Below are 13,175 nucleotides of genomic sequence, written 5' to 3' on the forward strand. Positions count from 1 at the left end.
AACAGCAGCACCAGCCACTACAACCACCTCCACCACCATTCATGACTCTTACACCTCCTGCTGCTCTGGTGACTACTGCTAAGCCTTCTACATCTTCCTCTTTGTCCATCAGCAGTTTTTTGGAAGAGAAGGTAAGCTTTATTTCAACATATGCAGTGATTCTTATATTTTAGTAGAGCTTATTTTCCAACTGTCTGCGTTTATTCACAAGGGCTATCAGGTTCCTGTGCGAAGGCAACCAGCATTAGCAAGTCGTCTGGGCCCCCAAGGACAATCAATACCCGCCACTGATAAGGAACTGTAACTTTAGAAAGTCTTTTAAAAAATTCTCTTCAGATAAACTGAAGGGGATTTTTTGCTTTTTCCTCTCTCCACTCGAAAAGGTCATCCAGCGAGAGCCAGTACAATTTGCTCAGCAGGTGGCAAACGAGGCTGGGAACTGGAAGTATTCTACAGAAATTCAATGTATTACTACTTGTAAGCTGTTAAACGAGGCCGTAGCACTTAACTTCTGCAACAGCCGATTTATAATGAAGTAAGTATGGACAGATAGTTGTGGAGAATACAAGCGTTCGTTAATTTTTAAATGGCCTAATTTGAATTGGCTTTAACAAAGGGGATCTGTGCTTGCAGTAAAATTATTTAAAATAAAACTCCAGTACCTGACTGAAAAGAGAACTCTCAAAAAGGAGCTCTTTTGGAGGAAACCATAATTACATATCAGAATTAAAGCCAAGTGACGGCTCAGGTGGACAGCTACCCTTTTGATTACTGGCTGAACAGGGCTGTAGAAATTGATTTCCCAGTAGAAGTCAGCCTCCAACATTCTTTTTCTAACAACTTAGTTGATGCTGATTGAGCAAATTCTTGGAAAAGTCACCACTGTTCTGTTATGACCATTCTGAATGTCTTCAATTTAGTCAGCCCAAATAGCCAAGCTGCTTTCTCTCAGTTGGCGAGAGAGGAGTCTGTTTTATCTGTTAATTGCAGTGTCAGGTCAGTCCTTCCTTTTGGTATATATGTGTTAGAGATAGATTGTAAGGGTGCACTGTGTTTATAAAATCTTAAAGATAAATCAGAACAAAACCCAGGATCCATCCCACAGATTGTCTAAAATCTCCAATTCAGGAAGCAAGAAAATAACAATTCAGGGACAAGAGCAGGCCAAATACATCATCGTGAGGCAACAGCATAGGAAGCGTATGTGGAAGAAGATAAAAGAAGTTTGAGAGAAGATGAGTTATTATCTGTGCTATACGAGCTGCTGGCGGCTGCAGCTTGGCACTGCTCTCAGGCTACCAACCCAGCTTCAAGGCAGAAAAAAAAGTGGCTTTCTCTGAATGCTGGCATCAGGAACAAGGTGCTTTAACTTGCCAGCAGGTGCCTGCAGGCTTTTATTAGCATGAGTTTGTGCGGTAGGAATGGAAGGTGTAGCTGGTGTTACTTCAATGAAGGTCACGGGGTTTGGGGGTTTTCTTGCTTGGTTGGATTTGATTGGTTGGTTGGTTTGGTTTGGTTTGGTTTGTGCTATCAATTTTGGGGGTTCAGGAGCTGATTTCCATTCATTCCTCCTCCCAAGTGGTGAGGGTAGAAAAGGCTGGAGTGATAAATTTCTACCCGGCTGGAGGCAAGCCGACCTCATGAGTCGGAGAGACGCATTCACAGTGAAGGCTCTTACACCGCCCTGATGGCTGAAGGCAACTCCCTGACCTGTAATAGTGTGAACTTATCCGTTGTCTCTCAGAGTATGCAGGAGAAATGGCTTGCAGCTTTGTGAAGCTATCAACAAGTGACAAAACTTGGAACAAATCAGTTTAACTTCTTGTATAAAATTAGGATCTCTCAGAACAGAAGTATGTTGGAGCTGTTTGCTATGGTGGACAAATCATAGCAAGAGTTGGCAAAATATTAAACTGCCAGAGACTCCTCATTTAAAAAGAAGGCTGATGGATGAATAGGTAGTATGCCACGCATGCTACTTTGTCTCGTAAGATCTCTTCTTTGTATATGCCTGGCAGTCTGGTACAGTTGAGAGAGAGAGAAGGAAGGGTTTTTTGGTTTTTCATTTTTTTTTTTGTTTTAATTCTAAAAGGGGAACGAATTCTATTGGGCAAAAGTTACTCTCTCAGTAAAACTTTCCAAGTGCCGTTTTCCTCAACTTTTAAGGTGTGAGATCAAATTTTCAGTAATACATGTAAGCAACTGAAAAATACCTACTCTTGCCTAAAAGAATTTGCTCTTCATAATATCAGATATATCTCATTGATATTGTCCTTTGTGTCAGTCTCTAATTATAGGCTCTGTAGGAAGAATGGAGCAATGAAAGGCAGCTAGATGGTGGCCTTCTGTAGACTGGAAAGATCTTGGATGCTAGCAAAGTCTAAAACCTATTCTTGTGTTGTGCAAACTTTCTGAAGTGCAAGTTGTACACTGCAAGTAATACGTAAAGCATGTAGGAAGTTGCTGCTGTAGGTGTTTTAATTTAGATGTAATGCACAGCAACTAAACATAGGCTTTCCTTCTGTATTTGTTATGAAAATGGTATCATAAGAAGGAAAATATTCATTATGACTATTTTTACTTAGGAAGTGAAAGTTGACAATGCCTGTAAACCAGGCAAGGCAAATTAGGTCAAGGCCTAGTTACACTTGTAAGTAAACAGCCGTTCTGACTGGGGAGACTAGTTAATAGGACTACAGTCCTAATGCCACCCCCTGCCCCCTCCAGCTTTTTGGAAAACGCATAGAAAAAAGTTTGAAAACTGAGCTCATAGAGAAGGGGGGCAGGGGAACCCACTAGATGACTAAAAGCCATGTCTGTAGTTGGATAAAGCTACGCTGAGAGAGAGAAATCCATCTTTCCTCAGTGGAAGATAAAGGCAACAATTATAAATAAGGAGCTGCAATAATTTACCTTTTCAAAATCAAGTGTTGAAGCTGTCCTTTGAGCATTTCCTCATCCCATTCCAGCCAAAGTGGGTCAGATGCCTTAAATAGTTCTAAGCATCTCTCGACTAACCCGGCTAATATTTGAAGTTGTCCGCATGTGAAGTAGGAAAATGTCTGGTTTGAATAACGGCATCATTAATCCCTTTAGCCTTAGGGTTTGGCTATGGACTCTTTGACAGGCATGATGAGTTGTAGAGACCTTTTTCACGTCTCCCCCTTTTGCTACTAGTGTTTCTGTAGAGACCCTTGATCCATTAAGTACAGTCCTCACCTCTTGTCCTACTCCTTTCTCTACCCTGGTTTCAGCTGGCAATGCAAAGTAGGAGTTTCTTTCTCCTTTTTTCCTTTTCTAAAGCAAGGGTTCTGTGGTGTAAAAAAAAAAAATAAAAATGCTCATGCTGCTTTGAATTTAATGCTGTCCTGCCATGTCAGTCCTGTGCTGCTTCTGATTGCAAGGAACTCTAAAGAGGCAGGGCAAGCGGAGGGTTGGGGGTGAAAATGGTGCCTTGCTGTGCTTGGAGTTCCAGGGACAGTAACTTTGTGGGCCCCCAAACCCAGGTGCCTGGTGTCCTGCTCAGCCTAACTGGGCAGTGAGCTAGCTAAAGCAGATTTGAGCACCTGCTACAAACAGAGCTTAACTTGTGCTGCTCTGCGTGCTGAACATACATCTCTTGGATTTAGATTGAAACAGATGTATGTACAGCTAAGCCTCTGAGCTATGAAAATGGAACACTGTGTTAAGAGCACAAGGCTCTGCTAGCAACATTAGCTGCAGATTGGTTGATGTTTGCATTCATCCTCTTCCATAGACAAAACCAAGGTAATGCTGAATTTACTGCAACAGCTCTGTTTAACAGACCACTTTGTTATATGTCCTTCCTCTGCAATCAACTATAATGTCCTTTCAGAATCAGTAGAAGCACAGCAAATACATTGAACTAAAAGAAGCCAGTGTTATATTGTCTTGTTTAATGTGATCAGGAAGCTGATGGGAATATCCTTAAATCAAAACTGATATGAAACACATTTCATGTGTCCAAAACTTGTGCTGTATGTAGTGTTACCGTTCGTTGATTTCAAACCTTTTCATTTCCTGGCCATCAGTTCTAACTGTCTAGCGCAATGCAAATAAGAGTTCTGAAGATGGTAGCAACTTGGATCTTCTCTTATATCCACAAATGTTTTTTTTAAATAGTAGTTGTGACTTCTAAGTTAGGTCAAGTTATCTAAAAACCATAAGTAGGATCTTTTTTCCCTCATTTATGTTAATGCTGGGCAAAAGAGCAGAAGCTGATTTGGAAACCTGTAAGTGGAAGGGTGATTTCCAGTAAGGTGGTTGGTTTGTTTGAGGTTTTTTTCTGTTGTGGAGTCTTCAGTATTTTATTTTCTCCCACAGTACTCCTAAGCTGCAGAACCAGCCTCAAAGGCACTATGGAATGACTTCTCCAGTTAGCTTGGCTCCTCCTAAGGATATAGATTGCATTCATACTCAGAAGCTGGTTGAAGTCATGAAAGCATGTGGGGTGTCTGAAGATGAGGAAGAACTGAATCACAGGTATAACAAGGCTGTAAAATTTGTTAATCTTCTGGGTGTTTTTTAGGGCAAACTTATACAAATATTCAAACGAGAGCTTTGAAGGCCGAAGTGGAGCAGGGCTATATGCAAACAGCAGTTGAACATGGGTCAGTCGGTCCTAAGCGATAGGCGAGTGCCGTTCCGAAAGGGCGGGCGATGGCCTCCATTGCCCTCAGCCGATTGAAAGGGAGTCGGGTTCAGATCCCCGAATCCGGAGTGGCAGAGACGGGTGCCACGAGGTGCCCAGTGCGGTGACGCAACCGATCTCGGAGAAGCCGGCGGGAGCCCCGGGGAGAGTTCTCTTTTCTTTGTGAAGGGCCGGGCGCCCTGGAATGGGTTCACCCCGAGAGAGGGGCCCGCGCCTTGGAAAGCGTCGCAGTTGTGGTGGCATCCAGTGAGCTCTTGCTGGCCCATGAAAATCCGGGGAAGAGGGCGTAAGTCTCGCGCCGGGCCGTACCCATATCCGCACCAGGTCTCCAAGGTGAACAGCCTCTGGCATGCTGGAACAATGTAGGTAAGGGAAGTCGGCAAGCTGGATCCGTAACTTCGGTATAAGGATTGGCTCTAAGGGCTGGGTCGGTCAGGCTGGGGCGCGAAGCAGGGCTGGGCCCGTGCCGCGGCTGGACGAGGCGCCGTGCGCCGCCCGCTCAGGCGCACGTGCGGCAGCGACTCTGGACGCGCGCCGGGCCCTTCCTGTGGATCGCCCCAGCTGCGGCGGGCGCCGCCCGCGCCCCCCTCCACCCACCGCCACTCCCGCCCGGCGCCCCAGGGGCGGCTGCTGCTGTTGCCACACACTGCTGCCCCTGGCCCTTTCGGTCCGCAACCAGCGGTGGGGGGGCTAAAGGGTTCCCGCGGCGCGCACGCACACACGTGTGCGGCCGTGGCCGGCGTCGGCGCGTGGTTCCGCGGGGGAGGGTCCCCGGGCTGGTGCCCCGCCTCAGCCGGCGCCTAGCAGCCGGCTTAGAACTGGTGCGGACCAGGGGAATCCAACTGTTTAATTAAAAAAAAGCATCGCGAAGGCCCACGGCGGGTGTTGATGCGATGTGATTTCTGCCCCAGTGCTCTGAATGTCAAAGTGAAGAAATTCAATGAAGCGCGGGTAAACGGCGGGAGTAACTATGACTCTCTTAAGACGGGATCATAGTTACTAACTGGGCTGAGCTGCAGAGGTTACACCTCCTCGTGGTCCCGCTGGATGCCCTTCGGGGTAACCAAGTTAACCTCTGCCCCAGTGTGGGAATTATAGCTACTTCCCCCCTATCGTCTGGCCTCACCAACCATTCGATAGATTTGATTTGGTGATTCAAATTCCTGGCACCGATTTCTCGTCGCTGCCCAAAGCCTCGCCTACGGGCATAGTTGGGCTCAGTCATACGACAGTTGAGGGGGTGTTGTTTGACTTATATTACTCCTCTAACTGGACTGGCAAAATGGGTCGGCCGATGCGAATTTCCTTCGTATCGGTGGCCACACAAACAAGTCCTTTGGACTTGCGTGACAATGTGGTCTCTTGTCCCACCAAAGACCACGGGGGATTGCTGGAGATAAGATTTGAAATAAGGGGATTGGAGTTTGTTAATTCTGATCTGGTGGGTTTGGAAGGCCAGCAATCCTCCACTTTGCTTGACTGCCTGGCTTTACTTCCTGAGGTGTATGAGGTATCTAACTCTTTAAGTCTCAGGGACAAGAACATCTGTCCAACTCCAGTGGAGGAAGAGAACGAAGAGGAGGAGGAGTCCTCACCTCTCGGGGCTGCGGCCAGGATCTCCCCATTGCCATCGACTCCGGTCGCGCGATCTCGTGACGATCTCCCAGCGGAGGGTACTCCTGTGGTGAAGATCCCGGACAAGAATACAGCATGTCCGTGTTGCGGTATTGTGGCCGGTAAATTGTCGGGTTTAATTGAACATCTGAAAAGAGCACATGGGAAGAAAAAGATCTCATTCCAATGTGCTCGGTGTGGGAGAACTGATGTGAGACACCATAGTATTGCCTGTCATTTTCCTAAGTGCAAGGGGCTTGTGGAAGCCTCTCCCGAGAGGGGTTGGAAGTGTGAGATTGTATTGGGTCTGGCTGAGATGGAGTTCATACTCCCCATAGCAGCCCTCGTAGCGCTGTGCTCTGCATCAGTAGCTAGAAAGGTGTTGATAACACACCAGTGTTTTGGCTACTGCTGAGCAGTGCTGGCACAGCATCAAGGCTGTCTCTCCAACATTTTTGCCCCCCCCGCTCAATGGCAGGCTGGGGCAGGGCAAGATCTTGGGAGGGGACATAACCAGGACAGCTGACCTAAACTAACCAAACATATTCCATAGCATATGACGTCAGCTCAGATATAAAAGCTAAGTAAAGGGAGATGGAAGGGGGGCATTTTTGTCTTCCGGAGCAACCACTACGCATACTGAAGCCCTGCTTCCCAGGAAGTGGCTAGACATCGCCTGCTGATGGGAAGTAGAGAATAACATCATTTGTTTTTCTTTGCTTACGCGCGCGACCTTTGCTTTCACTTTATTACACTGTCCTTATCTTGACCCATGAGCCTTTTGTCCTATTTTCTCCCCCCCCTGTCCAGCTGAGAAGGGGGAGTGATAGAGCAGCTTTGGTGGGCACTTGGCATCCAGCCAGGGTCAACCCACCACAGAGGTCTGTGAGAAAACATTCGAAACAAAAATCGGCCTGGGGCAGCATAAGCGCTTGGTCCATCCAGTCACAAGAAATCTTGAGCGGATTTCCGCTGCACGCCCTAATGCAGGTACAATGCGAGGGGCACATCGTCGGTGCTGGACCGAAGATGAGGTAGAATTATTGAGAAAGTTGGATAAACAATATGAGGGGCAGAAAAACATCAACAAATTGATTGCGGAGCATATTCCGACCAAGACGACAAAACAGATAAGTGATAAAAGACGGGACCTTCACAAGAGCCCGGTGAAGAAGGGAAAAGATCAAGCTCGAGAGAAACATCTAGAATTGAAAGGGGAATACCCTGAAGAAGGGGAACATCTTGTGTGCGCTGGATCGAAGACGGAGGGGGGACTGAGGTCCTGTTACCGAAAGACAATTTCCGAATGGGTAACATCTGGAAAATTGTCCATTCTCCATGCGATGTTTGAGCAGGTGATCGAAGGGAAGGAAGATCTAACAACAGTTACTGAGAAGGCAACGGAAGACTGTTTTGCATGCCTTGCCTTTAAGTCCTCTGAGTTGAAAGCGGGCCAGGGTCGATCGCATCAGGTGGCCCAAATTGCTCGGCCTTCGGAACCACCAAAGGAGTGGATGAAGAAGAGAGCTGTGAAACGGGGTTAGTTCCTACGGTTCCAGCGGCTGTTCTACCTGGATAGGGGAAAACTGGCCGGTATTATCCTGGACGATGTGGAATCCCTGAAGTGTGGTATCCCACAAGACGAGATACACGACGTGTTCAAGTCGAGGTGGGAGTCACCGGGAACATTCAAAGGCCTGGGTGCGTTCAGATCCAGGGGCCAGGCGGACAACTCGGCATTCGAAGCCATGATTACGGCAAAAGAAATCTCTAAAAACATCAAAGAGATGAATAAGAACAGCGCGCCAGGGCCAGACAGACTAAGTCTGCGGGATATCATTAAGATAGACCCCCATTTTGTCCAGCTAATGGAAGTATTCAATCTATGGTTGGTGACTGGCGTTGTACCGGACATGGTAAAAGAATGTCGGACTGTGTTAATATCGAAATCATCTCTGCCGGAGCGCCTGATGGACATCAACAACTGGCGACCAATTACCATCGGATCGATTATCTTGAGGTTATTCTCAAGGATCTTGACGGCAAGACTGGCAAAGGCATGCCCTATTAATCCGCGACAAAAGGGCTTTATTAGATCGGCGGGATGTGCAGAAAATCTGAAGCTATTACAATTATTGATTAAGAACGCAAAAAAGGAACATCGACCCTTGGGCGTTGTCTTCATTGACCTGGCTAAAGCCTTCGACACAGTAAGTCATTATCATCTTATTGCAGTGCTTAAGCAAAAGGGTGTGGACCATCACATTATCACCCTGATTACGAACATGTATCAAAATATCAAAACTCGCATTGCCGTGAAGAATGAACAGTCGGATCCCATTGGGATCCAAATTGGTGTGAAACAAGGCGATCCAATGTCACCTCTATTATTTAACTTATCTGTTGACCCCCTGTTGTGTAAGTTAGAGGAAGAAGGTAATGGATACCATCATGGTTCAAAACGTGTAACATCTATGGCTTTTGCAGACGATCTGGTATTGTTAAGTGGATCATGGGAAGGAATGCAAAGTAATATCAAAATCCTCGAGGCCTTTTGCGATCTAACGGGCCTCAGGACTCAAGGGGAGAAATGCCATGGGTTTTATATACAACCTACTAAGGACTCGTATACCATCAATGACTGTCCTCCATGGCAAGTTAACGGTACCCCACTTAATATGATTGAACCTGGTAGTTCGGAAAAATACCTGGGACTGAGAATAGACCCATGGACTGGAATATCTAAACCCGAACTACTATTGAAAATAAGGGATTGGCTACAACGGATTGGAGAAGCGCCACTGAAACCATTTCAGAAAGTTGACATCTTGAAGGGGTATACTATCCCGCGGCTGATTTACTTAGCAGACCAGGCTGATGTAAAACCAACGTACTTAGAAGAACTTGACCTGACGATTCGGACTACGGTCAAGGAATGGTTACATCTACCTCCTTGTACCTGCGATGCCATACTGTATTCCAGTACACGTGATGGAGGTTTAGGCATCACTAGACTCTCGGGCCTGATCCCCAGTATACAAGCTCGGAGACTACACAGGATTGCGCAGTCTTCGGACGAGGTAATAAGATCAATAGTAAAACAGGAAGGGATCGAAAAAGAATTTGAAAAACTGTGGTTAACAGCTGGAGGTGATAGAAATAAAATACCATCTATTTGGGACCCGAGTGCGATAAGGGTAACATCTGAGGAATTGGGCGATGATGAAGTTGTTTCAGAATGGGAAGTACCAACTCCCAAAACCATCTTTCCTAAACCTTGTGACTGGCGTAAACAGGAATTTATAAATTGGACCAAGTTACAGTCCCAGGGCCGTGGTATTACCAACTTTGAGAAGGATAAAATCAGCAATAATTGGCTTGAACGATATAGAGGCATTCCTCACCGAAAACTCCTCACGGCACTGCAATTGAGAGCTAACGTGTATCCCACTAGGGAATTCCTGGCAAGGGGGAGACAGGAGTCGCAAATAAAATCTTGTCGACACTGTCAAGCAGCAAACAAATCAAGTGCTAATATCATTGGGTACTGCCCCGCGGTGCAAGACGCCAGCATTAAGAGTCACAACCAACTGTGTGATTTAATTATAACTGAAGTTAAAAAGAAGGATTGGATTGTATTCCAAGAGCCTATATTGTAGGGAACACCATTCGGAAGATCTCGCGATGTCACGGAAAGGTAGAAGGCTAGTCGTCGCCTCCCTATGACATATCAGTAATCCCACCTACCGTTGTTAGTATAAAAGGAATTAACTGCGCAATAAAGGACGGAGTTGGCACTCACACCATGTGTGTTATCTGTCTCTTCCCTGGTCCAGGCCGACCAGTGATCTAATCGCGGCACCTTGATATGTAGCACTGCTACATAGTGGTGACCCCGACGTGATCGGCCGCACAGGCGATGATGAGGCTTGCGCAAGCGATTAAGGTATTAAAGGTGTTAGCTTATGAGGTGGGTGCCCGCGGTTCGATTAGGAGGGGCCTCACGGGCGAATGCATCCAATGGATGCTGCGCCGGGGGGACATTGAGTTTCCTAGATAAGTTTTGAGCCCCCCAAATTGGGGAGAGATTCGGGAGTCCTTGCTCCGATCCGAGCGCGGAGCTGCTGAACGATCGCAGAGTTGGGGGAAGGTGGAGCAGGTGGTCGCGGCGGGACGGGAGGCTGAGGCGTGCTGGTTGGCGGCGCGAGCTGCTGTGTCTGCGGGTGCAGCACTGCCTCGGGAGCAGCGGGGACAGCGCCCTCGGGGACAGCGGGGACAGCGCCCTTGGGGACAGCGCGTCGGACTCAGACGGAGCGGGCGGCCGTGGAGCGGGGCTCGCAGAATGGTCCGTCTTTGATTGCGGACATGGGCACGGAGGGTGCGGCGGAGACGGAGGTTTTTCCTGCAGAGGCGGCACCAGCGGGACCTGATGCGCCCCCCCCCCCCCCCCCCCCCAGTATCCATGAGAGGAGTTGCGGCGGGTGCTTCGGCAGCTCATGGGGAGGGACGGTTTGCAACGCCTCAGGCACAGGCACAGGGCATGTGCGGGCGTGACTTTACGGCAGTTGCAACAACTGCCTTGGCCGCACTTGGGCGTGTCGCGGCCATGGATAGAGCGGACCCCCCTTGCGTGAAAGTTCCGCAGGGGATTGCAGAGAGGTTTACTGCCTTTTTAGATCGGCTTCAGCTTGCTGTGTAGGCGGCAAACCTCCCGGAGGCGGCTAAAGAGGCGATTGTGGTTGAATGTGCTAGGGCTCAAGCTAACCCACAGAGCGCAGCACTTGTCTCTCATTTGCCAGCGGGTTCGTCCCTAGGTAACATGATACGCCATGTACTGGAGAGAGAGCAACAACGGGAAGCGCGTCCGATAGTGGCGGCCTTGCAACAAGTTTTGCAGGCGGGTACAACCTGATACTGCTTTTGAGGAGGCAGTCTGTAAGCAGGCCGCTAATGAGCAGGATTCTGATTCTGATAATAATTCTTTTGTATCAGGCAGGGTGGACTCTGAAAAAGAGCCGGATTTATATCCCTCATTACCTCCACCGCTGCCTGCCGCGGCCGTCCCGACGCTGCCTCCCACGGCCTCTGCGCGGCGGGGACCGCTGCCGTGCCGCCGCCGTCCCCCACCCCCCCACCCCAATCGCCTGGTACTCCCTCTCCAGGGTCTGCAGAACTTACAACGGAACCTGGCTTTGCTGCACTGCCTGTATCTCCTTCTCCTGCTACTCCCTCTAACTCTATGCCTCTGTCTAATCCATGACGATTCACTTAATAATTTGGGAAAAAATACACATAGTTTGATGCAATGCTGTCGAGGAAAAGCTCTACAGCAAGGAGATACCATGTTTACTTTTCCTGTTGTATGCACACCTGCCTCAAGAAATACAAGAACCTCAAGAGTTAGAGTTCTTAGGATCAGTCATCATGAATCCCTGTGTGATGTTTAATTACATCCATAACACCACTCAAAAGGGTCAGAACGTAAATGCTATTTTGCCTGTATATAGAAATGCTACAGCTTGGTGTAACTATATCTATTCCAGAATATCACACTCTTTTTTCTATTCCAGCTGCTTTACCTACGCGGATGTTTTTAATTTGTGGGAATAGAGCGTGGGAGAGGAATTCCATCGAAACTTAACAGGAGGCCATGTAGCCTCGGACAACTTACGTTACTAACACCCGATATTAATATGATTCACAGTAAAAGGCTCACGATAACTGACACAGCTTTAAGTGGATGGCTAACAAGTTTGAGAATTACGGGATGGTTGAAAGATTTGCTTATACATAACTTAGTTATTTTAATTGTAATATTAGCAGTTGTAATGATTGTACCACGTATCATAAAATAGTTGAACGTATGATTGCAAAAGCATTTCATGTAACTTGGCTTGCATAAAAATAATTTTAAAAAAAAGAGAGAGAGAGAGAGAGGAAGAGACAGGAAAAAAAAAATTAAATTAATGAAAACAAACGGCTGGAGAGGGGGAAGAGAGATGTGGTTGCGGAACATACAGACATGGCAGCTGAAGAGTGAGAACATGTAAGACAAGTAACCCTACAGACACCAAGGTCAGTGCAGAAGGAGGGGGAGGAGATGCTCCAGGCGCCGGAGCAGAGATTCCCCTGCAGCCCGTGGGGAAGACCATGGTGAGACAGGTCGTTCCCCTGCGGTCTATGGAGGTCCACGCTGGAGCAGTGTGCTCCTGAAGGACTGCACGCTGTGGAGGGGACCCATGCTGAAGATCTTCGTGGAGGACTGTCTCCCGTGGGAGAGATCCCACGCTGGAACAGGGGAAGAGTGCGATGAGTGCTGCCACTGAGGAGGATGAAGTGACAGAGATAATGTGTGATGAACTAACAGCAAAACCTCATTTCCCGTTCCCCTGTCCAGCTGTGGAGGAGAGAGTGATAGGATAGCTATGGTAGGTAACTGGTGTCCAGCCAGGATCAACCCATCACATAGACAAAATGCATTGTAAAATAGAATGAAATTACATTGCAATTGGGAATTTCAAAAACAAGGGCTCTGTGTAACTCCTTTACAAAGGAATGAAAGTGTATATATGAAATTAGCAGAATAAGGTGTTTTTCAAAGAATTGTCTAATACTGTTGAATGCTTAAATCCAAAAACATGATTTGAAGGTTTAAATTTGTATATCTGAATTTATATTGCTACTGGAGAATTATTAATCATTTGTGTGTTTGCAGCAATCAGAATCACCTGAGGAGCAGTACGAGGATTGTGTCAGTTCGAAACTAGAGTCCTCGCTGCCTTCCTCGTGAATCTGATGTTCCTAAACAAAAAAGGGGGCGATGTGGGAGCAGCTCGGAACACCTGGCATTTGTTTTCAAGAGTGACCGTTAGAATTTGTTGTGCTGCAT

At 47.4% G+C, this 13,175-nt stretch overlaps 1 protein-coding gene and 1 long non-coding RNA gene across 3 annotated transcripts; both read left to right on the forward strand.

The window, feature by feature from the left end:
• The first annotated feature begins 395 nt into the window (after nt 1–395).
• On the forward strand, nt 396–5,637 carry LOC115337835. 2 transcript variants are annotated; one of them, XR_003922263.1, is made up of 2 exons: nt 396–535; nt 4,345–5,637. It is a non-coding gene; the product is annotated as an uncharacterized LOC115337835 (long non-coding RNA). The 2 variants fall into 2 exon arrangements; XR_003922262.1 differs by lacking the exon at nt 396–535 and adding an exon at nt 2,339–2,468.
• Nucleotides 5,638–5,923: 286 nt separating this feature from the next.
• LOC115337826 lies at nt 5,924–7,830 on the forward strand. The gene is made up of 2 exons (XM_030006237.2): nt 5,924–6,581; nt 7,168–7,830. The coding sequence occupies exons 1-2, from the start codon at nt 5,955–5,957 to the stop codon at nt 7,828–7,830; spliced, it is 1,290 nt and encodes a 429-aa protein (XP_029862097.1). The 5' UTR covers nt 5,924–5,954.
• The last annotated feature ends 5,345 nt before the right edge of the window (nt 7,831–13,175 follow it).

Source organism: Aquila chrysaetos (assembly GCF_900496995.4).
Source record: "Aquila chrysaetos chrysaetos chromosome W unlocalized genomic scaffold, bAquChr1.4 W_unloc_7, whole genome shotgun sequence".
Taxonomy (NCBI): domain Eukaryota; kingdom Metazoa; phylum Chordata; class Aves; order Accipitriformes; family Accipitridae; genus Aquila; species Aquila chrysaetos.

Coding starts and splice junctions, on each gene's coding strand:
- LOC115337826 (XM_030006237.2), top strand. CDS start 5,955: ATGGGTCGGCCGATGCGAATTTCCTTCGTATCGGTGGCCACACAAACA. Junction 6,582..7,167: donor AGAGGGGTTGGAAGTGTGAG/ATTGTATTGGGT, acceptor CCCACCACAGAG/GTCTGTGAGAAAACATTCGA.